The 26,136-nt window shown below is 40.4% G+C and overlaps 1 protein-coding gene across 1 annotated transcript in view; it reads right to left on the reverse strand.

Moving 5' to 3' along the window:
• Positions 1-24,265: 24,265 nt before the first annotated feature.
• slc16a4 (solute carrier family 16 member 4) overlaps positions 24,266-26,136 on the reverse strand; it is a 102,261-nt gene continuing 100,390 nt past the window's right edge. Inside the window, exon 10 of the mRNA XM_072278676.1 lies at positions 24,266-25,407. Coding sequence (XP_072134777.1) covers positions 25,154-25,407 — 254 coding nt within the window. The 3' untranslated portion in view covers positions 24,266-25,153. The remainder of the gene's footprint in view (positions 25,408-26,136) is intronic.

Genomic DNA, 26,136 nt, shown 5'->3' on the forward strand with positions numbered 1-26,136 from the left:
CTACTGCTCAATCAATCAAGTGTTTTTCAGGATTGTAGGCTTTTATATTGACAGTTGATTTATTATTGTCAGGTGTACCAAGGTACTGAGACAATAAATCTCTAAGCTTTTTTGCATGCTCACTGTACTGATCATTTCATTACATAAATATATAAAAGCACAAGAGAAAACCAATATCAGAATACAAGTACATATATTGTTACTCTTACAGAAAAATGCAGTGCTTTGTCGTTTTGTACAAATTGTATCAACTTGCTCCTATGAATTTTCTAAATTCTTAACTTTCAGTCAATTGTTTAATGAAATTTTCATAGTATCTTAATTCTGGGTTATAGGGCCCTCATTTAAAAAAAAATACGGTTATCAGCAAGATTCGAATTGTTGGTATCCTGAGATTCACATAATACAGCAACAAATAGTTGATCGATAACAATGAATTAATCCAAAACTAGCACACGCTCACAGTAAAGAAATGTCAGTTTTAGAACTGTAAATTCCAAATAATCTCTTTTTCACCCAATGATAATACTTACCTTAAATGACTAAAGGCAATGTACTTTCCTGAAATAAAATGATTTGAATTATCAGGATTTAAATGTTTTATCTTGTACCAAAAGTTACAAATAATTATCTGCACAGAAATACATTTCAAGAGGGATTTGGATGCTTTAGGAAATGCTTTTTTCCACTGGAAAAGTTGGTAAATAATTTATAATTCTGAGAACAGTTTTAAATAAAACTGCTTTAAGAAAAATATTTCAAGTTGATAAACAAGTGACCAGACATTGACTTAAGGATTTATTGAGGATTCTACATTATTGCAACCACATGAATCAAGCAAAAATTTTTCCATTAGAAGTTATAAATGTTTTTAAAAAACATAAGATGGTTATAAAAAAATTTGAATTTCATTTCACATGAACAAAGTTTGAGTAGCTAACTCAAATGGAGGGGCTGGCTCTGGTAGAGGCATAAAGGATTAAAAGTGAGTTCGAATCTCTTAATTTATCTGCCATCATGTGACATACCTACAAAATCTCTAAACTCTGAGCCAATAGTTGTGTTCCCTTCCAAGCCAGTATCTCCAGTGTCAGAGTTCTGTTTGGACTCAGCCAGATGCAATGAATGGGCCATATAATTAGATTGGTGACATCCACCTTACTCGGTCGTGGTGAAAGATTGCCAGGAGGACAGAGGCAAAGAATATTTCCAAAGCCACCTTGAATAAAGTATAATATCCTTGCTAACTTTTGGAAATTTCTGGCCCATGACCGCTCGAAAATAGAAACATAGGACATAGGAACGTAGAAACACAGAAAACCTATAGCACAATACAGGCCCTTCGGCCCAAAATGCTGTGCCGAACACGTGCTTACTTTAGAAATTACCTCGGGTTACCCAAAGCCCTCTATTTTTCTAAGTTCTGTGTACCTATCCAGGAGTCCCTTAAAAGACCCTATTGTATCCGCTTCCACCACCATCGCCGGCAGCCCATTTCACGCACTCACCACTCTCTGCGTTTTAAAAAAAACACTACTTACCCCTGACATCTCCTCTGTACCTACTTCCAAGCACCGTAAAACTCTGCCCTCTTGTCTTAGCCATTTCAGCCCTGGGAGAAAGCTTCTGACTATGCACACGATCAATGTCTCTCATCATCTTATACACCTCTATCAGGTGACCTCTCATCCTCCATTGCTCCAAGGAGAAAATGCCAAGTTCACTCAACCTATTCTCACAGGGCATTATCACCAATCTAGGCAAAAGTGCAGAAAGTTTCCCCAATCCAGAAAATGGGGAAAAATTATTCGGTGTGACACTAAGAACCTAAAATTACAAAATCCATGGGTGGATGGCACCATTTCTCATGCTACTACTCAATTCAGCACATTCTGCCTGACCATGACCAAGTCTTTACACCCCATATTGCCCCTTAATTGCATCTCTTTTCTAATCCAGTGTGGTGGGCTCCTAGGTGATTAAGATCAATCCATATCTTCATGAGGTTGAACTGGTTTTGTGTATGCAAGGTAAATTTAGGTTTGTGATGCAGATAGATCAGGGTATAACTTACTAGATCTACTCTTTAAGTTTCATTTATTAACCTGATTTTTAGCTTTATGTACTGATCTTGTAAGTGGCAAAGGCTACACAGTCACTTTGAAGAGGGAGGAGGTTCTTGGGAGAGCTATCTCTTGAACTGATAACCTTGTAAGTGTTACGTTTCTCACTGGAGCACTCTAAGGTCTATCTCTGGGGAAGTTAAGCGTACTATTGCAGGAACCATCTGATCTGATATTGTTCAGTGTTGAAGCTGTGTGTCAGTAGAGTGTTTCCTAATCATCCCAAGCACAAAAGGACCTCCTCCAAAAACTAACAGATTTTCAAAACTATTTGTCCTCAGTGCTGCCTAAACAATTTAAAAACACAACTGTAATCTTAATTTTTTTGGTTTACTTTTACAGCTAATTTCATGGTGTGCTGATCCATGAACAATGCATGGAGCAGGATTGTGGATAGTTTTCTATTTATCCAAGTGCCCAATAGACAGATAAGTAGTTGTCCTCATAAGTTGTGATAATTTCATTGCATCATTTTTTCTGGTAAGTAAAATATGCGTCTTTCCCTGTTTATTGTTTTTTTTTAGAAGTTTCTAGGAAGATCACTCCAACTCTACAAGCTGTCAACAATAAGTAGTAAGAAAAAGACACATGTATTTTCATGCTTCCACAAACCCCCCCCCCCCCATCTCCCCACCCCCCCCAGGTCTGGACTACAAGTTTTCGTTCTGCATTTTTAATTGAACAGAACAGCTAGAGCTCTTGCAAAGAGGAATGTGTTTACAGGATTTGTTGTGGGGCCATGGACCAGAATTCAATGGGTGTCCATTAGTTTGTTATAAAAGGCAGTCTTGCAGTCGGAAATTGGGATTGGGGAGGGAATTCTAGAGCAAGAGATCGAGTGCCTGAGGATATTAGTGAAGTGCCAATGGGAATCAAAAACTAAAGACTAAAAAGGAGATTATAAGGTGTTGGGAAGTTTCAGCTCTGGAAAAGTTGGTGAAGGAACTTTAAACAGAATTTTTAATTGGGAGTTGTGGAAGGTGAACCCATCTGCAGTTATCAGTAGCTTTACCTTCACTGCTTGTTCCTGGCTGTACACCAAGTAAAGTACCTTCACAAATAATTTTCTCAAGCTCTGGTGATGTCTCATATTTGATGGAAAGGGCTCACTCTTCAATCTGAAGCATTAATTCTGTTTCTCTTTCCACAGATGCCACCTGACCCATGAATATACGGTATTTTTGCACATTTCTACACGTAGTCTCTTATCACTGGATTCCCTTCCTGTTCATGAGTTTGTCTAAATGCTTCTTAAACATTACTATTATAAAAACCTCTGGCAGCACTTTAACAGCACTTACCATACATAAATAGATCCTTGTAGGTTTTTAAACTTTGCCATGCACCTTAAAGCTGTGCCATTTCTTGGTGCCTGTCACATGCTTTTACTTTTTTAATATGCAATGCTGCTTAGTGCCCTTAGGATGAAATCTGATGATTTTCAGTAGAGGAGATTCCAAAGGAATGCCTACATACTGTGGCTGCAACCTATGTAACCTCAGCATGGAGTGCAGCAACCCTGCTGGCTGTAAATGACAAGGTGCTGGTGGAGCTGCAGGGGCAGGGGTATGAATTTTTGCCAGCCACTTTCCAAGAATAAATAAAAAATAAGCCAGGAAAGACTGTCACTAGCAAGTCTATACTGGCTGTCTCCAATTGTGTTTAATACAAAACTACAGTTGAAAACTGGAATATAAATTGAAGTGTTGAATGCTTATTTTGACTATGTACAGGGGAGATGGGGGAATAGCATGCTGGGTGTTCTGAAGAACATGCTGGGTTGAATTAAGGTTGGGTGTTTGCCACAAATATTGTGTACCCTTGCATTATGGCAGTGCTCAGATGTTGGAAATTTTCCCTTATAGTGTACACATCCCTGCCAAAATTTTGCTCTGAGAGAACTTATTCCAGGAAAAGTAATTAAATAAACAAGAATGTGAAAGAAGCAATAAATTTTGTCATGAGCTTGTGTCAAGGAAAATCACCATGTTGAAAGCTTTCTAAGTAGACAGCCAGTCCTTAAAATGTGGGTGTACTGTCATGGCCCCAGGGTGGTTCTTTACCTTATTAGAAACAATTGAGTTGGCTCATGTTGTGACTCTGAACTCTTCCAAAGTTCTTTTGATTGGAAAATTGGACTTATTTTCTCAGAAGGGGCAGGATGGATGTCTTGGGCGTAAGTTATCTTTTAGCCTAGCACTTGAGAACTAGTGTCAACATTGGGAGTTCTGTCCCCACAGGCAAGGTGAACAACAACCTCGAGTTCTACAAGTCAGATAGACTGACTGCTGGAGGCAGCACGGTGATATGGTGTACCTTTTATATCTTGTTGACTGAGCAACTCTTGGATCTCATGGCATCATGGGTAAGGAACCTTCCTTTTAATTATCACCCACCGTCCTACCTCATTTTATGAATCTTTACCTACCAGGTTGAAAAATCACTTGCAGGTATCAAGGCACACCCAACATGCTGTTGGTGTGGTATTTTCACGGCCATCATCAAGAGTGGCTTGGTGTAGCATCTCTGAATGAGCTGGCTTAGTCCTCCCTGCAGGGACAGTCTCACAAATGGTCATAAGTCAACACATTAAGGCAAACCTTGGCTGTGTCTTCACACTGAACTGTGGCAGATAATGCCACTGGTAGAAATGAGCAGTGCACAGTCCTTGTTGAGACCAGATATACCCTCCATTGGCTGTTACTACAAATGTAGTGAATGGGGAGAAAAGAAACTCAATCGATCTGGCAGCTCAAAATGGGACGTCTACAAAACATCGTGGAGTACCAGCCACAATCTGTAACTTTGAATCCCTGCTCTACTGTTACTATTAAACCAGCAGTTCAACCCTGATTCAGTATAGAGTGCTGGAACTTGCATCAGGCATGTCAAAGAATGGAAGTGATAGCCTAATAAGCTAGCACCACAGGACCATTTGTGTGCTAAGCAGCATGCATAAAGCACAGCTTTGACCAAAAACTAACAGTTCAAATAGGAAACCTACTACAACTGGTCATGATGAAGAACAGTTCAGCACCCAGTGGGAGGCGGTGATATATTTTAAGCCTCCGTCTTTGATGGAGGCATGTGAATATTACGAACAACGATGAATCTTAAAATTTTGTTCAGACAGAAAAGTTGAATAAGGAACCTATCTCTGCCTCCTCCTGAGGGTCCTCACTATTATGGCAACCAGTTGCATAAAACTGTAGTTAAGAAGGGTAGGGAACAGAAGAGGGGGGCAGAAGTAATAGGGGACTCAATAGTTAGGGGGTCAGATAGGCGATTCTGTGGACGAAGTCTGGAGACCCAGACGGTAGTTCGCCTCCCTGGTGCTAGGGTCCGGGATGTTTCTGATCGCGTCCAAGAGATCCTGAGGTTGGAGGGAGAGGAACCAGAGGTCGTGGTACATATAGGTACCAATGACATAGGTTGGAAAAAGGGAGCGGTCCTGAAAGAATAACATAGGGAGTTAGGAAGGGAGTTGAGAAAAAGGACTGCTAAGATAGTAATCTCGGGATTACTGCCTGTGCTACGCGACAGAGTAGGAACGCAATGAGATGTAGGATAAATGCGTGGCTGAGGGATTGGAGCAGGGGGCAAGGATTCGGGTTTTTGGATCATTGGGACCACTATTGGCGCAGGCATGACCTGTACAAAGTGGACGGGTTGCACTTGAATCCTACGGGGACCAATATCCTGGCGGGGAGATTTGCGAGGGCTACTGAGGTGACTTTAAACTAGAATGATTGGGGGGAGGGAATCAAATTAAGGAGACTAGGAGAGGGGAGGTTAATGTAGGAGAAAAGGAAGAAAAAGATAACAAAGTTGTTTGCTCCATTAAGAATAAACAGAGTGGGAGGTAGAGAGTTTCTTAAATGCATCTATTTTAATGCTAGGAGCATTGTAAGAAAGGTGGATGAGCTTAGAGCATGGATTGGTACCTGGAAATATGATGTTGTAGCTATTAGTGAAACGTGGTTGCAGGAGGGGTGTGATTGGCAACTAACTATTCCAGGATTTCGTTGCTTCAGGTGTGATAGAATAGGAGGGGCAGGAGGGGGAGGTGTTGCATTGCTTGTCAGAGATTATATAACAGCTGTGCTCTGGCAGGATAGATTAGTGGACTCGTCTAGGGAGGCTATTTGGGTGGAATTGAGGAATAGGAAAGGTGTTGTGATGCTTATAGGGGTGTATTATAGACCACCTAATGGGGACTGAGAACTGGAGGAGCAAATTTGTAAGGAGATAGCAGATATTTGTAGTAAGCACAAGGTTGTGATTGTGGGTGATTTTAATTTTCCACACATAGACTGGGAAGCCCATTCTGTAAAAGGGCTGGATGGTTTGGAGTTTGTAAAATGTGTGCAGGATAGTTTTCTGAAGCAATACATTGAGGTACTAACTAGAGAGGGGGCAGTGTTGGATCTCCTGTTAGGGAATGAGATAGGGCAGGTGACGGAGGTATTTGTTGGGGAGCACTTCGGGTCCAGTGATCACAATACAATTAGTTTCAGTGTAATTATGGAGAAGGATAGGACTGGACCTAGGATTGAGATTTTTGATTGGAGAAAGGCTAACTTTGAGGAGCTACGAAAGGATTTAGAAGGAGTAGATTGGGAAAATTTGTTTTTTAGGAAGGATGTAACAGAGAAATGAAGGTCATTTAAAGGTGAAACTTTGAGAGTTCAGAATCTTTATGTTCCTGTTAGGTTGAAAGGAAAGGTTAAAAATTTGAGAGAGCCATGGCTTTCAAGATATATTAGAAACTTGGTTCAGAAAAAGATATTTCAATAAATATAGGCAGCTTAGAGTTAGAGGTACTCGAGGAATATAAAGAATGTGAAAAGAATCTTAAGAAAGAAATTAGAAAAGCTAACATAAGACACGAGGCTGCTTTGGCAAGTAAGGTGAAAATAAATCCAAAGGGTTTCTACAGTTATGTTAGTGGCAAAAGGATAGTGAGGGATAAAATTGGTCCCTTGGAGAATCAGAGTGGACGGCAATGTGCGGAGCCAAAAGAGCTAGGTGAGATTTTGAACAATTTCTTTTCTTCGGTATTCACTAAAGCGAAGGATATTGAATTGTGTAAGGTAAAGGAAACAAGTAGAGTAGTTATGGAAAGTATGACAATTAAAGAAGAGGAAGTACTGGGGCTTTTAAGGAATATAAAAGTAGATAAGTCTCTGGGTCCGGACAAGATATTCCCGAGGACCTTGAGGGAAGTTAGTGTAGAAATAGCAAGGGTTCTGTCAGAAATATTTCAAATGCCATTAGAAATGGGGATTGTGCCGGAGGATTGGCGTATTGCTCATGTGGTTCCATTGTTTAAAAAGGGTTCTTAGAGTAAACCTGGCAGTTATCGGCCTGTGAGTTTGACGTCGGTGGTGGGTAAATTGATGGAAAGTATTCTTAGAGATGGTATATATAATTATCTGGATAGACAGGGTCTGATTAGGAACAGTCAACATGGATTTGTGAGTGGAAGGTCATGTTTGACAAATCTTATTGAATTTTTTGATGAGGTTACTAAGAAAGTTGATGAGGGTAAAGCAGTGGATGTTGTCTATATGGACTTCAGTAAGGCCTTTGACAAGGTTCCACACGGAAGGTTAGTTAGGAAGGTTCAATCATTAGGCATTAATATGGAAGTAGTAAAATGGATTCAGCAGTGGCTAGATGGAAGATGCCAGAGAGTAGTGATGGATAACTGTGTGTCAGATTGGAGGATGGTGCGTAGTGGTGTGCCTCAGGGATCTGTACTGTCCAATATTGTTTGTCATATATATTAATGATCTGGATGATGGGGTGGTAAATTGGATTAGTAAGTATGTAGATGATACTAAGATAGGTGGTGTTGTGGATGATGTAGGTTTCCAAAGCTTGCAGAGGGATTTAGGACAGTTAGAAGAGTGGACTGAAAGATGGCAAATGGTGTTTAATGCTGAAAAATGTGAGGTGCTACATTTTGGTAGGACTAATCAAAATAGGACATACATGGTAAATGGTAGGGCATTGAAGAATGCAGTAGAACAGAGGGATCTAGGAATAATGGTACATAGTTCCCTGAAGATGGAATCTCATGGGGATAGGGTGGTGAGGAAAGCTTTTGGTTTGCTGGCCTTTATTAATCAGAGCATTGAGTATAGGAGTTGGGATGTAACGTTGAAATGTATAGGGCATTGGTAAGGCCAAATTTGGAGTATTGTGTACAGTTCTGGTCACCAAATTATAGGAAAGATGTCAATAAAATTGAGAGAGTATAGAGGAGGTTTACTAAAATGTTGCCTGGGTTTCATCTCCTAAGTTATAGAGAAAGGTTGAACAAGTTAGGTCTTTATTCTTGGCAGCGTAGAAGGTTAAGAGGGGGCTTGATAGAGGTGTTTAAAATTATGAGGGGGATTGATAGAGTTGACGTGGATAGGCTTTTTCCATTGAGAGTGGGGAAGATTCAAACAAGAGGACATGAGTTGAGAGTTAAAGAGCAAAAGTTTAGGGATAGCATGAGGGGGAATTTCTTTTACTCAGAGGGTGGTAGCTGTGTGGAATGAGCTTCCAGCAGAAGTGGTTGAGGCAGGTTCGATGTTGTCATTTAAAGTTAAATTGGATAGATATATGGACAGGAAAAGAATGGAGGGTTATGGGCCAAGTGCAGGTCGGTGGGATTAGGTGAGAGTAAGAGTTCAGCACGAACTAGAAGGGCTGAGATGGCCTGTTTCAGTGCTGTAATTGTTATATGTTATATGGTTAAAACTCAAAAGCAGATGATGCACTGGATATAGCAAAGGTAATGAGATTAGATAATGCCCCAGTTTGCTTTTGAAGGCTTGCATTCCAAAAATAGCTGTGCCTCTAGCCAAGCTGCTCCATTACTTTTATACCCCCCCCCCCCAGTAGAGTACCTGGTAAGGCTCTGAAACTTCTGCCACCAACTGACAGATGTATTCAAGGACAAATTCAACCTCTCATTGCTACGGTTGTAAGTTCCTACTTGCTTCAAAAGGGGAGCAATTGTACCAGTGCCCAACAGGAGTAGAGTGAGCTGCCTTAATGATTTGTCCAGTAGCACTCTCATCTACAGTGATGAAATGATTTGAGAGGTTGGTCATGGCCATAATCAACTCCTGCCTCAGCAAGGACCTGGACCCAGTGCAATTTCCCTATCGCCACAGTAGGTCTATGGCAGATGCAAGGCTCTTCACATGGCTTTAGATCATCTAGACAACACAAACACCTATGTCAGGATGCTGCTTAGTGTTTAACACCATCATTCCTACAGTCCTGTTTGGTAAGCTACGGAACCCTGGTCTCTGTACCTCTCTCTGCGATTGGATCCTTGACTTCCTGATGGAAAACCTCAGCCTGTGCGGATTGGTATTAATAACTCCTCTGCTTTGATGATCAACACTGGTGCACCTCAAGGGGTGTGTGCTTAGCCCACTGCTCTGCTCTTTCTATACCCAGGATTGTATGTTAGCTGAAATGCCATCTGTAAGTTTGCTGATAGCACAACCATTGTTGGTAGAATCTCAGTTGGCAACAAGAGGGCATATGGGAGTGAGATATACCAGCCAGTTGAGTGGTGTCGCAGCATAAACCTTGCACTGACCAGCAGTAAGACCAAAGAGCTGATTGTGGACTTTAGAAAGGGTAGAACAAGGCATCACAATCCTCAGAGGGATCAGAAGTGGAGAGAGTGAGTAATTTCAAATTCTGGGGTGTCAAGGTCTGTCGGGACCTAACCTGGTCCCAAAGTATCAATGCAGCTATAAAGAGGGCAAAACAGTGGCTATATTTCATAGGAGTTTGAAGAGATGTGGTTTGTCACCCAAGACACTCAAACATCTACAGATGTACCTTGGAAAGCATTCTGACAGGCTGCATCACTGTCTGGTATAGGGGGCCACTGCACAGGATCAAAAGAAACTACAGAAAGTTGTAAAATTAGTCCGCTTCATCATGGGTACTAGCCTCCCTAGTATCCAGGACATCTTCAAGGAGCAGTGTCTCAGAAAGGCGGTGTCCATCAGTAAGGACCCCCATCACTCAGGACCTGCCCTCTTCTCGTTACCATTAGTAAGGAGGTGCACAGGCCTGAACACACACACTGGCGATTCAGGAACAGCTTTTTCCCCTCTACTATTCAATTCCTAAATGGACATTGAACCCATGAACGCTACCTCACTTTTTTAAATATATACTTCTGTTTTGCATTATTTTGAATCTATTTAATATCCTTGTATATACAGTGGAATTGATTTACTTTTTTTTTTCCTATTTTATCATGTAGTGCATTGTACTGCTGCTACAAAGTTAAACAATGTGATGACATATGTCAGTGATATTGAACCTAATTCAGATTCTATATACCCACCCTAAAATATAGGGAAATTACTCAGCTATATCCTGTTCACAGAAATAATAGGACAAATCTCATTTGATTTATTAGCATACTGATGATCGGTGGTAGGCTGACTTGCAGTGATGGAAACTGCAGTCTGCAGTGCTCTCAGATGGTACTCCATTTAACCATCACACTTGTGTCCATTTTGGATATTACATGGATCGCTTTGCCTTAGACCCCATTCCAGACTTGGTTTTAACATGGAGCAAATATATGAATTCCAGAGTGAGCTGAGTAATTACCCTTAGTACCAAATAGCATTTGGTTTTAGCGTGGCATCAAAGAGACCCTGTAAAATTTGATACAGAATGGAAAAAAATTCCAAAAATTTGGCATTCCACTCAAAATTTGTGTCCAGAGGTCGGTCCCCTAGCCCCAGGAATTCCTTGGAACAGTATCCTAGACAACATTCAGTGATCAGCTGATAAGTCGGAAGTAACATGTGTGCCCCAAAAGTGCCAGACAGTGATCTGACCACCCAACATTAAGTAACAATACTAAAGCACTGTGTAAGGTGCTGGAGAGAAAGGTAATTCCAAGTGGCATGGATGTGCAAAGATTATTGAAGTGTTAAGAACACAATACAGGAAATATTCAACGAGGTTCGATGTGAGCTGCTTTAGAGACCAGAAGCAGTAGGGTAGAGTTTCTATAATCAGAGCACAGCTGGAGAACTTTGAAAACCTCTGTGAAGGTCCTTGCAAAGAGTAGTATAGTTTTTATCAGAATGCACCTCAAAATTCAAAGTAAATTTATTATCAAAGTTCATGTATATCGCTATGTATTACCCTGCGATTCATGTTCTTGTGGGCAAATCACAATAAATACAAAGAAACACAATAGAATCTATGAAAAATTGCACACAAGATGGTCAAACAAAATCCTGTGCACCAAGAGTTAAATGCCAGTGTAAAGCTACACAAATTAGTCATGTACCTAGAATTTAGACAGTTAAGGGATAATTTGATCACTATTTTCAAAGCTTCATGGAGATTTAACAGGGTACATAGAGCAGTCCTGTTGCTTAGAGAGTCTGGGCTAGTTTTTCTAATGAAAGTTTTGTCCACTGATAAACATAGGGGAAGTAACAGGCTGTTTTGAGCTCTTGAGAAGTTGAATTGTTTGTTTTAAAAATCTATAGACTTTTAGTGACCAGTGGAATTAAGGGACTGAAGGAAAAATAGTTATAGAAAATTAGGATAAGAAGTTCATCTGTAGTTGGTGGCACTGGATGTATGCAAGGACATTAACTGCCCGTTGAACTAGTCTTGGTATTTCTAGCACTATTACCTTCAGTAGAACTGAAGATGGAATGGCATACATTGGCCTCTGTCTGTATACATGTACTTAGCGTGAGTAGACAAAAATTAATTTCTTTCTCTAGCTCTTGTATCAGCAATGATCTCACACAGTTGTGGTACAGGTTCATATTGCTCGGTATTTCTCAAAGTTATTTTTACCAAGTGACCAGTGATTCCCATAAAATATTTGTGCTGAAACATTTTTGGTAGTATTGGAATATGTAATATAAAAGTCTTTGTCTTTAACATGTATGTAGTGTAAATGTCAAGATAATTGTTAATATTTTGGACATCTGAAAATTCATTTTGAGGAAGTTACAGTGTAAAAGTATTCAGCCCTCAACTCTTCACGTAAATGAGTATTACAGCCAGAAATTTTGATCAATTTAACTGAGAGTTTTTATTTGTGAACCACATGATCCTTTTCTCCCCCACAGTAGAGCCCAAAAAAGGGGAAAATTGTAAAGCATGATAAACTAAAACTTCAAAAACTGAAATGCAACAGTTCAAAAATATTCATCCCCCTTTGCTCAGTACTTCCTTGGGCCACCATTCGCTGCTATTACAGCCAGTAGTCTTTTTGGCTAAGTCTGTTATTAGCTTTGCACAATGTAATGGAGCAAGATTTGCCCATTGCTCCCTGCAAAATTGCTTAATCTGTGCCAGGTTAGTTGGGAAGGGAAGTGAAGTGGGCAGCAATCTTGAGGTCTTACCAGGGATATTTGATCAGGTTAAAGTTAGCATTCTGACTGGGCCAGACAAGGAATTCAATTTTCTTCATTCAAAAGCACTCCATGGTTGCTCTAGCAGTCTGCTTAAAGAAGAACTGCCTTCCCAATTTAAGCTTTCTAGCAGAGGCTAGCAGGTTTTTTAAATCCAGGATCTCTCTGTATTTAGCAACGTTCATCTTCCTATCAATCCAGACCAGATTGCCAGTCCCTGCTGCTGAAAAGCACCCCTATGCCACCTCCACCATATTTTACAGAAGGGGTGGTGTTACCTGGCTGATGTACCATATTTGATTTATGTCACATGTACTGCTTAGTGTTGAGGCCAAGAGGTTCCACTGTAGTTATATCTGACCACAAGGCCACCTTCCACATCTTTACAGTATCTTCGAAGTGACTTTTTGCAAAGTCTTGATGGGAAACAATGTTTTTTTTAATCCAGGGCTGCTGCTTTATTATTCTTCCAAAAATATCCTTATTGTGGAGCCATGAACTACATCTCAAGTTGCAGCCTCTGACTTCTGCAGCTCGTTCAGTGTGACTGTTGGTGTCACAGTAACCTCTTTTGCAAGTGCCATTCTTCTCCGGCAACTAAGTTTAGAGGGGAGGTCTGACCTAGGCAGTGTGGCCACAGTTTCATACTTTTTCTGCTTTTTCACAATGGACTGCACTGAGCTCTGAGGTATGTTCAATTCCTTTGAGATGCCGTTGTACCCTTCCCGGATTTGTGCTTCACTGTCATCTATCTGACTTGTCTTGAATGCTCTTTTGTCTTCATTTTGCTTTGGTCTGTTGAAAATCTATCATACTGTTGGACCTTGCAGAGAAATATTCTTATGAATTTATTAAAAACAGGTGATCCTCCAGTTTTCTACATCAACAAATTAGGTGAGTTATTAAGGTAATATAGAGTTCAGAATTACAAAGGGATGAATATTTTTTCAGCCTCACAATTTTTGTTTTTAATTTTTAGTAAATAGTTGACAGGTTTTGGATTTTTTTCTTTTGATTTGACATGATGTACAATGTATTTTAGATTAGCTCAAAAAGTCTTCAATATATTTTAAATTTAGAGAATGAGGCAGTAAAATGTGAAAATAGTTATGGGGGCTGAATACTTTTGTCATACACTATGTTTTCTAGCCGTCCCCGCATCAGTCAGAAGAATGTTTTTTTTTTAAAGGCAGAAACATTGTTTTTGGTACAGATGAAAGTAAAATTAGGGTCATAGTAGTGTAGTGGTTTGTGTGACGTTATTGCAGCTCGGGGCATCGGTGTTCAAGTGCAGTGCCATCTTTAAGGAGTTTGTACTTTCTCCCAGTGACTGCATGGATTTCTTCCTGGTGCTCCAGTTTTCTCCCACAGTCCAACCATGTACCGGTTAGTGGGTTAATTGATCATTGTAGATTGTCCTGTAACTAAGCTAGTGTTAAATAGGTGGGTTGTTGAACACCTCAGCTCTTGGGACTGCGAGGGCCTGATTCTCATTGTATCTATAAATAAAAAAGGAACCTAAATTTCAATTGTGCCCATTTATAATTAAGTTCAAATCTGCTTAAACTTAAGTATTTTTTTCGTGCGGTTACTATTAACATTGAACTTAGAATAATACAGCACAGTGAAGGCCATTTCGCGCTGACCTACATAAACCTACTCAGTGATCAATCTAACCCCTCCCTCCTACTTAAACCATAAAAACCACAAAAGAAATGTAGCTCTTTATAGACAGCAAGTTCTAGAAGTGTCAGAGATGAATGACTAGATATCCACAAAGGTGTCACATTTACCAGCAAACCCTTCCACGTTCCCTGAACCAAAGTGATACTTTGAGAAGTGAAGTTGATGTAAGCAGCCTGTGTTCCTCAGGTAGGAGAATGTCTCCTGAGGGAGGAGTAAATGTAGCATTGACATTAGCAACTGGAGTTGGATTTGATTATCATCACATGTAACAAAGTACAATGAAAAGCTTGTCTTAAATGCTGTTCATACTGATTAACTCATTACACAGTGCATTGAGGTAGTACAAAGTAAAACGATAACAGAATCCCAAATAGTGTAACGGCCACAGTTGAAGTGCAGTGCAGATAAATAATAGGGTGTAAGATGATAACAAGCTAAGTTGTAAGATCAAGGGTCCATCTGTTTGAGCCAGGGAACCATTAAATTTTGCCTTGGAACTAGACCTGATGCTGTAATTAGAGTCATGGAGCAAAGAAATGGGCTCTATGACCCAACTTGTCTATGCTGATCATGGTGCCCATTTGGATGGAAAAAGTTGCCCCTCGAGTTCCTATTAAATCTTTCCCCACTCACCTAATGAACCTCTAGATTTAATCCCGTGGCCTGGCATTGGGTGTGTTTAGTGTTCAGTCCAGAAATGCAGATGTATTAGCCGAAATAAATGAATGGCTTTGGTTTTTCTGACGTTGTGGAAGAAATTTAGATCCTTCACGAGCTGATGGACAACTGAAAGTGACCACAGGTATCATCCATGTAGGTACAACAGACAAAAACAAGTAGGATTGCTTAAAGTACATTATAATGAAACAATTTTTCTTGTTACTGTAACACTGCCCAGTTGAAGGCAAACTATTTGATTTTTGTCAAATCAATGGCAGAATTGTTCTTTGTTCATCAGACACTGCATTTTCTGTCAGCGGCTTCAATTGCTCAAGTTGAAAAGCAATTTGTCGGTTCGATTAAGAATTACTTGTCAGGAAAGCTGCCTGAAAAGTTTAGATTATAGTAATACCAATGGTCTACATGAAGTGTGCAGGAGCCTTGGCTGGAGCTCATTTGGTTTATTAAAACCCCTATTTCTATAGTTGACATTTTGAAATTCTTCCAGAGTTAAGTTAGAAAACAAAAATGTTTACTGCTTCAAATTTTCTGAAAAATACTGACGTAACTTGATAATTTGAATGAGTGCTCAAAGGATTCTGTTTTGCACCAGTGTTATTAATGCTGTCTGCTGTTCTTGTCTAGGAGACAATTATAAAAGTAAATCACAGTTGCTGGCATGAGAGGAATCTTATCAATTGGATAATTCTGTAAATTATTTCAATTGACTTTTGTCTGCTCTTTTGTTCTGGCAAAACTGGCAAATCAGTTGTCACATAGAATTGATCTATTAGATGAAATCGAAGGTACATTGTAGATCATCCTGGCTAGATTTTTATTATTAAAGTTAAAAACTTTAAAAACTCTTCTGATGCCAATTCCCCACTTACCAGGTTTGATGAATTTATTTTCACAACTTAGCCAAGTGGAGTTTGAACTCTTTCTGTTGACTCTGCTAGCACAGCACCATAACTGTAGGAAGAAAGAACAGCAGAGTGAATTAATCCACAGTTCCTTTCCCGAAGGGGAAATGGAGGATAGATTTAGATAGGTCTCATCCAAAAGAATAGAATGCTAGCTGTATTTTCAGCTGGTTGAAGATGAGATTCTCAACATAGGGGTGTATCTAAAATTCTGTCCAGACAATACTGATGACTGTCAGCACTGCTCCAGTAACATAAACCAAGTCCTTTCTCCACCTTCATACCTGACTCATTTCAACCAAAGTGCTAGGAAGCTTTATTGTTTGTTCCATGGATATTATTTGCAAAGATATTCTTTGGGCCACTTGAGGAAATATCGCCACATCCTCTAATGCAGGATGCCACACTGTTTTGCATGTTTTTTTTAAACTTTTAAGCTGTTAGTACATAAATGGCTTTCATCAGCAAGGGATTCAGTATTTCAAATTTGGCTTAAGTCCATTGTTTTACAGCACTTTGAAACTATTTCCAATAAGAGTAATTTACTCTTCATTCTTAAACATTTCTGAGCAGTCTTTTGGGACCTCCATTGTGTGATATAAGAAGATCTACTCAACTTGTCTGCTTAAACTTGTATGATATTTTTGTTTGCAATTCCTTTTATAGTCAAAAATATCTATTGTGGTTTTGTGATGATCAGGTTTCTTCTGATCACTGGGTATTTTATGTTAACCGCAGCACTGCTGTGACATACAGGTGCTTTCATGGTGTGTTCCTTTGAGAGCTGAAATAGCAAATGAAAGAGCCTACTCAAAGTAATGAAATAAGAATTAATCCTCAGGGGAGAAAAGAGTATTTTTGTTAAAAATACACAATGTGCTGACTGTTGCATATCTGTTTGGCTACAATTAACATCTGATTTATCCTTCCAATGCAATAGGATAATTTTGTGTGTCTCTCTCTGACTCTAGCTTTGACCAGCGACCAAACCGGACATCAGAAGTTTAAGAGAAGGGGATTCCAATGTGGGCCACTGACAGAGTGCAAAAAGAATGGATCGCGGCAGAATAATTGAGCTTTGACCAGCAATCAATCGTCGTTGAGGATTGAGTAGCAAGAGCAAATTAAAAGAAGGCAGGGTCAAGCACAGCGGCTATCGTCAGAGTGGACAGAGTCAGAGTGGTGATCTTGAGGCTTTAGCTCAAAGAGGCTTCAGTGAGAGAAAGCAAAAACAGAAAAGCTCTAGGTAAAGTTTTCATTTTTTTTTCTTCCCTTCTTTATATCTGCTCAGTTAGGACAGAGAGATGCCAGACAGAATAGTTGAATGTTCCTCTTCTGGGGTGTGAGAGGGCAGGGAGACCTCCAGTGTCCCTGATGACTACAGCCGTGAGAAGTGCATCCAGCTGCAGCTTCTGACAATCGGTGTTAAGAGTTAGAGCTGGAGTTGGATCAGCTCCGGGTCATTCAGCAGGCTGAGGGTATGATAGGTAGGACATATAGAGAGGTCAGGAAAGGGAAAGGGATTTAAACAGCCAGTGCAGAGTACCCCAGAATCATCACCCTCAACAGCTTTGGATACTCTTTGGGGGGGGAGGAAATGACCTAACAGAGAGAAATCACATGGTCGAGTCTCTGGCACTGAGTCTGAAGGGAAGGAGGGAGAAGAGACGCTCTGCGGTGATAGGGGATTCATTAGGGGAATGGACAGGAGGTTCTAGGGGCCAGAACAAGATTCCAAGATGGTATATTGCCTCCCTGGTGCCAGGGTCCGGGACACCTCAGATTGAGTTCTCAGCAGTGAGATTGTGAACAGCCAGAGGTCATGCTCCATGTCAGTACCAATGGCACGGGTAGGATGAGTGATGAGGTTCTGCATAGGAAGTTAGCTGCTAATTTAAAGGCATGGCCTCCAGGGTTGTGTTCTCAAGTGCTAGAGAGGCCAGAACTTGGAAGATTATACAGAGTAACATGTAGCTAAGGAGTTGGTGTAGGAGGGAGGTCATAAGATTTTTGGATCATTGGGCTCTCTTCCAGGGAAGGTGGAACGTATACAGAAAGGACAGTTTACACTTAGACTGGAGGGGGACTAATATTGTAGCAGGAAGGTTTATTAATGCTGTCTGGTGCGGTTTAAACTAGCGTTGCAGGGGGATGGGAACCAGAGTGCCAGAACAATTAGTGGATAGGTTGGGAAGACAGATGTTGGTAAGACCTCAAAGTCAAGAATCAAAAGGTTGAGCATGGTGTGACTAGGGTCTTGAGCTGCATATACTTCAATGCAAGAAGTATCATAGGAAAGGCGGATGAGCTTAGGGCATGGATCAACACCTAGAATTATGATGTTGTGGCCATTAGTGAAACTTGGTTGCAGGAGGAGCAGGACTGGCAGCTCAATATTCCGGGGTTCTGTTGTTTTAGACGAAATGGAGTGGGAGGGGTTAAAGGAAGGGGGTGGTGGAACTAGTCAGGAAAAAACATCATAGCAGTGCTCTATCAGGACAGACTGGAGAACTCGACTAGTGAGCCATTATGGGTGGAACAGAGAAATGAAAAAAGGTTTGACCACGTTATTGGGGCTATATTACAGACCACCTAACATTTCTAGGGATTTAGAGGAACAAATTTGTAAAGTGATCGCAGACTGTTGCAAAAAACACAAAGTTACTATAGTAATACACATCAAAGTTGCTAGTGAATGCAGCAGGCCAGGCAGCATCTCTAGGAAGAGGTACAGTCGACGTTTCAGGCCGAGACCCTTGACGAAGGGTCAAGACCCCTGACGAAGGGTCTCGGCCTGAAACGTCGACTGTACCTCTTCCTAGTGATGCTGCCTGGCCTGCTGCGTTCACCAGCAACTTTGATGTGTGTTGCTTGAATTTCCAGCATCTGCAGAATTCCTGTTGTTTAAGTTACTATAGTAGGTGATTTTAACTTTCAGTGTATTGACTGGGAATCCCATATTGTGAAAGGATTAGGTGCGATAGAGTTTGTCAAATGTGTTAAGCAAAGTTTCCTTCATCAGTATGTTGAAGTCCCAATGAGAGTGTGTGATTCTGGATATGCAAAGGGAATGAGATGGGGCAGGTGACAGATGTTTCTGTAGGGAAACACTTTGCATCCGGTGACCACAGTACCATTAGCTTCAAAGTAAATATGCAAAAACATAGGTCTGGTCCGCGGGTTGACATTCTAAATTAGACAAAGGCCACTCTTGTTGGTAGCAGAGATGATCTGGCAAGCGTGGATTGGGAGAGGCCGTTTGACAAAAGTAGGAGGCCTTCAAAAACGAAATTACAAAGCTTGTATGTGCCTGTCAGAGTAAAAGGTGAAGATAACAAGTGTAGGGAACCTTGGTTTTCAAGAGATGTTGAGGCCCTGGTTAAGGGAAAAAAGGGGCTGCGTAGCAGATAGGGCAAAAGTGGTACTTATGGAGTATAAGAAATGCAAGAGAACACTTAAGAAAAAATCAGAAGGGCTAAAAGAAGGCATGAAGTTGCTTTAGCAGACAAGGTGAAGGAGAATCCTAAGGGGTCCTACAGATATGTTAAGAGCAAAAGGGTTGCAAAGGACAAAATTGGTCCTCTGGAAGTCCAGAATGATAATTCATCTGTGGAGCCAAAACAGATGGGGGAGATCTTAAAACAATTACTTGTATCTGAATTTACTCAGGAGATGGACACAAAGTCTATAGAAGTAAGGCAAAGCAGCATCAACTTCATGAACCCTGTACAGATTACAGTGGAAGTGATGTTTGCTACCCTGGGGCAAATCAGAGTGGATAATTCCCCGGTGCTTGACGAAGTGTTCCCTCAGTCCCTATGGGGGGCAAGTGCAGAAATTGCTGGGGCCCTAGCAGAGATATTTAAAACATCCTTAGCAACAAGAGAGATACCAGAGGATTGGAGGATAACCAATGTTGTTCTGCTGTTTAAAATGGCTCTGCATATAAAGTGGGAAATTATAGGCCAGTATGTCTCACATCAGTTATAGGAAAATTAATGGAAGGTATTCTAAGGGACCAGATATGTGTATTTTGATAGAAGTGGGCTGATTAAGGATAGTCATTATGGCATCATGTGTGGTAGATCATGTCTAACCAAACTTAGAGTCTTTTGAGGAGGCTGCCATGAAAGTGGATGAAAGCAAGGCAGTGGATGTTGTCTACATGGACTTTAGTAAGGCGTTTGACAAGGTCCTGCATGGGAGGCAGGTTAAGGAGGTTCATTCACTCGGCATTCAGGATGAGGTAGTAAATTGGATTAGATGTTGGCTTTGTGGATGAAGTGAGAGTGTGGTAGTAGAGGGTTGCCTTTCTGAATGGAGACCTGTGGCTGCTGTGCCACAAGGATCAGTGCTGGGTTTTTTGTTTGTCATCTATATTCATCTGAATGTTAAAGGCCTGAGCAGATCAGATACGGCAAAAAGTTATTTCCCGTGGTTGGGGAGTCTAGGCCTAGAGGGCATGACTTCAGGATTGAAGGATGTCCATTTGGAACAGAGATGCAGAGAAACTACTTTAGTCAGAGGGTGGTAAATCTGTGGAATTTGTTGCCATGAACAACTGTGGAGGCCAAGTCACTGTGTGTATTTAAGGTAGAGGTAGGTAGGTTCTTGATTAGCCAGGGTTCAAAGGGTATGGGGAGAAGGCAGAGGAGTGGGTTTGACTGGAAGAATTAGATCAGCCCATGATTGAATGGCGGAGCAGACTCGATGGGCCGAATGGCCTACTTCTGCTCCTATATCTTATCGTCTTGTATCAGTGATCTGGATGATGATGTGGTTAACTGGATCAGCAAATTTGTGGACGCCACCAAGATTGGGGCTGTAGTGGACAGTGAGGACGGCTATCATGACTTGCAGGGAGATCTGCATCAGCTGGAAAAATAGGCTGAAAAATGGCAAATGGAATTTAAAGTAGACAAGTGTGAGGTAGGACCAACCACAGTGGGTTTTACACAGTGAATGGTAGGCCACTGAGGGGTGATAGAACAAAGGGATCTGGGAATACAGGACCTTAAAGAAAAGTTTTGGTACATTGGCCTTCATAAGTCGAAGTGTTGAACACAGGAGATAGGATGTTGAAGTTGTATAAGACGTTGGTGAGCCTAATTTGGAGTATTGTATGCAGTTTTGGCCACCTACCTACAAGAAGGGTGTAAACGAGTTTGAAAGAGTACAGAGAAAATTCACAAGGATGTTGCCAGGTCTGGAGGATCTAAGTTATAAGGAAAGATTGAATAAGTTAGGACTGTATTCTTTAGAACATAGAAGATTGAGAGGAGATTTGATAGAGGTAGACAAAATTATGAGGGGTATAGATAAGGTAAGTGCAAGCAGGTTTTTTTCCGCTGAGGTTGGGTGGTACTACAACCAGAGGTTATGGGTTAAGGGTGAAAAGTGAGAAGTTTAAGGGGAACATGAGGGGAAATGTTTTCACTCAGAGGGTCGTGAGAGTGTGGAATGAGTTGCCAGCACAAGTGGTGCATACAAGCTCAATTTCAATGCTTGAGAAGTTTGGCTAGGTACATGGAGGGCCATGGGACTGGTGCAGGTCGATGGGAGCAGGCAGTTTTAATGGTTTCAGCATGGACTAGATGGGCCAAAAGGCCTGTTTCTGTCCTGCTCTTCTGTGACTCTTGTTGTTCTCTGTCTGTCCTTCTGCCATGCTCTCTGTTGCCCTCCTTCCCTGTCGCCCTCTTATGTGTGCATGTCTCACTCTGCGTGTCTCTCATCTCTTTCCTTATCCCTTGCCCACCAGATACATCTAAAGAGAAGTAATTTTGTCTCATCTATGTGGTACTGAATTGTTTCAAGAATTGTGTACTAACTGTTCTGATCATTTTTTATTTGCACTATTTCAGGCTGTTATATAGCCTTTGAAGTTGTCAGGAAAAGATCTCAAAACCTGCTTGTAAACTCTATGATCGAATTCTGATTTCACTTAAAAACTCGTACTGATAAAAAATGAAAAGGAGGTGAACGTTTATTCCTTCTCTGAACCAGTTGAGTTTGAGCCATTATTTTGTAGTCACGTAATCAGAAATGGAAAGAACAAATCAGTACTGCTTTTATGTCCCATCGATTATTACTTCACAGTGACCTAAAAGAGAGAGTCTTCTCTGCAGATGGTGTTTTTTTTTTCCACAACCTCAGCATATACTGAAAGTTACTAGCTGCCAATATCCACACACCATATTCCTACAAACAGCACTGTGAAAATAACTAAATAATCCATTTTGATTTCAGTGGGGAGATAATACTCAGCTGGGGCTATAGGTATTCTATGCAAAATAATTGCATAAAATCTTTAATATCTACCTGATGGAGCAGCTTTAATATTTTATTCAAAATCAGTATCTCTGAAAGGGAGCTCCTGAGGCCTCGGCTAAGAGTCTGCATGGGGTCTGATACAAAATCTCTGGAGTGGGACTTGAATCCACATCTGTCTCAGTAATGAGACGATCAGCTCTGCTACAACTGACGGCTGCCCAAGCAGAAGGCTCAGATAATTAGGCTGAAGCCTGTTCTACTCAATTCCCTGAGTTTCCTTCTCAGCAAGTTTGATTAAAAGCATTGAAAAGTGTTTATCGTGTGAGAACAAAGCTGAATAATTAGGTAGAGTGAGTGTTCCCATTGCTTGTCAAAAATTGATCTGAAATTGTGATGGATATTTTTACTGCATCTATCTATCTTTCACTATTTAATTCAATGTGTTGTTGCTATCTGGAATATAAAGAAAATTCCAACTACACAGTTACTGCCAAGTAATAATCCAGAGCATCTGCGGATGGGGCTCCGATTAGGTTAACCCCTATAAGGCAGATTTTGCAGAGGGTATGACACACGGTGTTTGGCTAAATGGCCACAATATTTATTTTACAGTTGCCACAGAATAACTGGAGCCATGACCTTTTGCCATTATCTTGGGTCTGAGACTCATCCCAAGAAAACAAAAATGACATTTATTTTATATACAATAAAATCTAAAATCTCTTGCCACTGTTTTAAAAAGTATAAATCCATTTCCACAGAAAAGATTGATTGTTCATTAATTGGGAAAGATTGATGAAAAATAAAACGTGTTTATCAAGAAAGGGTGAAAATAGACCGAGTATGAGTAATATCAGTGCTCATTTGCAGTGGGTTCATATTTTATATGCATGATAGCAATTGCACTGCGTGCAGAATTGATGTCTTACTGTTAGAGTGATTCCATGTGGAAGATACTGTCATACACAACAAAGACAAACTTGGGACTTAATGATTCCCACAGTTCCAGCTCTAACGAATCAATAACAAATACTAGCATCGATGGAGGTAGTAAGCTAATGAAGCTCAAGTAGGCCCAGAAATCAACATTAAAGTTGTTGAGATTTTCAACTAAGGTATGGATATGGCAGATCTAACTTCATGTTGTCTACAAATGCTTTCCCAAAATATTAGTTTCTAATCATTTCTTTATATCTCTCAGAAGTCACTGAAAATCCCGTCAACAATGTCTCCTAATCTTGTCAACCATTAACTGTTTCCATTTCCAACAAAATGAACACAAATCTTTGTCCCAGTGTCTGGATTTTGTTGTCCTTTACTCTTTGCCTACATTGTATGCCCTCTGACTCTTTCTGCATATTCATCAAGCATCAATCATAGCTTTTGATCAATTCCTTGTTTTTTCCCAAAAATATCTTGGCCTCAGCATTTACTTTCAGACTTCATAAGCCTAATTCCCTCTTGTTTAGTATCTGTGAGGTATTATAGAATGTTTACTTCATTAAAGTGACATTGTTGTTCCTCTCCGTGCCTTGTGGCGCATTGGGTGGCAACCTTGCCATTTCTTTAGCATTTTCTCTTTTTTACGAGGCCGTTCGACTCAGCAGAGATGGAAAGCATGCAAGGAGCCAGCCGTATTCGAAAGCAGGACTGCTCGCCACTACACCACCGGCCGGCGTTAGAATGACATGCAAGTATTTCTTGATGTCAGAGAAACATAAAATTTTATTCTGCATTTAACCGTTTGTTAATTGGGCTGAGAGTAGCTGATGTCTTTAAATCTATAAACTGGGGAAGAAAGAAAATGTACACATTCTATAATTTTGAAATAAAAATAAAATTGAAATATACAATAGGTCTGATTTTATTAAGTGAAAATATGCTGAAATACCCTTCACCTGAGCCTTGGAGAGTTGGCCCGTTGTGCTCTTGTACCGCAAGGCATTAAATACCATACATATGTACTGTATTTTGATCTGATAATAAAAGGACTATAATGTTAAGGACCTTTTATAATCGCAGCATCTGGCTATAGAGGATGGAACACAAACAAATATAGTCAAATCACTGTGGCTTGGGTTTTCAGCAGAATGAAGGATACTATTTAATCTTTTCTTTATAATAACTTAATTGAAAATAAGAACTTGTAAGTTTTTAAAAAATTAGTTAAAGGCAACTCTTTGGCACTCTGTGTCCTCTAATACTGCCCCAGTATTGCTTTATTTGGTCAGCATATCTGGAAGCTACTAAAAACTGCCAATATTCATCAATAAAATGAATTGTAGGGTGGGTAATAATGAACATTAAGTTTAAAGTAATCAATCATAAAATGGATAAGTCCCAAGAAAGAGTTTTATTAATTAATAAAATAGTGGTTTTGTGTTTTGGATGAGAATGAGGAAGGCTGGCTCAAGGGCAAATGAAGTGATGTTGAGTTTGATAAGATCTTGAACCCATAGTACCTTATGTGAAATTGGGTGTTACTGTGTGTCAGATATTAGTTTCACCCGCTACCCCATTTGAAATTTGTTAAAAGTAGTTAGGTTGCCATGCTGGGAGAATTGACAGTATGGTATCTCTGTGCAAAATGGCTCAATTCGGTTTGGCAGAACCCAAATACAAAAGTGACTAAAGTTTAGCGTTAATGTCCTTCCAAGTGAGGCTGTCTGGTGGTGATAAATATGAAAACTGAATTGTGTTGTTGCTACTGATGGAAGGTTTCTATGATGGATTAAAGTGCATTGACAGTGTGAATGGTTAGATATTTTACTTTGTTTCAAATCCAGGGATGATCTGAATTTCACATGGATGAGAAGTGCAAATCACTGAAGAATTTTCTTGTTTTTTTTAAAATCTGGCATTTTCCTACCTCGCGATGACCCCCAAAAATTCACAGCTTATAATTTTTTCTCCAGTGAATTGCATCAAAAACAATACTTTGATGCACAGTTACTGTTGCTGCACAATCTTCCTGGAGCCCTAGGTTCTTGAATTTGCATCAGACGAGATTTCACCACTGCAGTGTATTAAATATATTCAAGTTCCTCGTTGGACTAAGTTTTATTTACACAGAGCTGATATGTTCCAGCTTCTCAGTTCTCACATCAGATGGAACAATAATTTGTCCATTTTGACGTTCTGCTATACAGGCTACGTTAGCTATGGTTTCAGTCTTCACTGTCTGAGTCTCTGCTTGTTTCTTCGTCTTGTATCTACGTGCTGTGGGCTCCAAGAACAGAGGAATGGCGGACAAAATGTAGCAAATGCCCGCCAGATAAAAGGAACAGTCATATGTCCGTGTGTAGTCATACAGCCAGCCTGGAAAAATTTATGAGAGAGATTCAGTTAGACAATTAAACAACCCCTGTCTGTTTAAAATCTTCCATGACACTTTCCATCAAGCCGATGCTTCTTTCTGACTCATCCAAATCTGCATGCTGCTGGGGGTCTTAACACTACTAGTTCTTTTCTTTCAATGCTGCATTCAAAATCCACCCAACAGAACTTGTAACTAATATGAACCCCACTTCAGGGAAAACATTGAAGTCCCAGAGGACATGGAAGCCAAATTCACCAGTTTAGGAGCTGTTGCAAAATGCTTTATAGACTAGAGTCAGAATATATGATAAGGTGTTTAATAATTGGGAAGTTTTCTGAATAGAAACAACTATTTTTGGGAGCATCAACATTGTCACAAAGTGCACAGAAATTTAGGAAAGATGTACTTTGGCAGATAGTTATTCGAGCTATGACCGAATAGGTATGGAGAGCAGGTAAAATGGAACCTCCTCACATAAAAGTGAATTGGTGCACGGCTTGTTGGCAGGTGGGGGGGGATTGTGGGGGGTGGATTGGAGAAATCAAAGTTATGACTGGTCCAACCCACCTCAGTGCTCTGTGATAAAAGTCTTGTGAGTATTTGGATGAACTATTGAGAATGAGACACTAGAGGGCAGATGTTATGAATGAGCAATACTCCCTCAAATCCTCTTATCCTAACCCAGGGATTTCCCAACCTTTTTTATGCTGTGGACCCCTACCATTAAC

Source organism: Mobula birostris, chromosome 14 (assembly GCF_030028105.1).
Source record: "Mobula birostris isolate sMobBir1 chromosome 14, sMobBir1.hap1, whole genome shotgun sequence".
NCBI lineage: Eukaryota > Metazoa > Chordata > Chondrichthyes > Myliobatiformes > Myliobatidae > Mobula > Mobula birostris.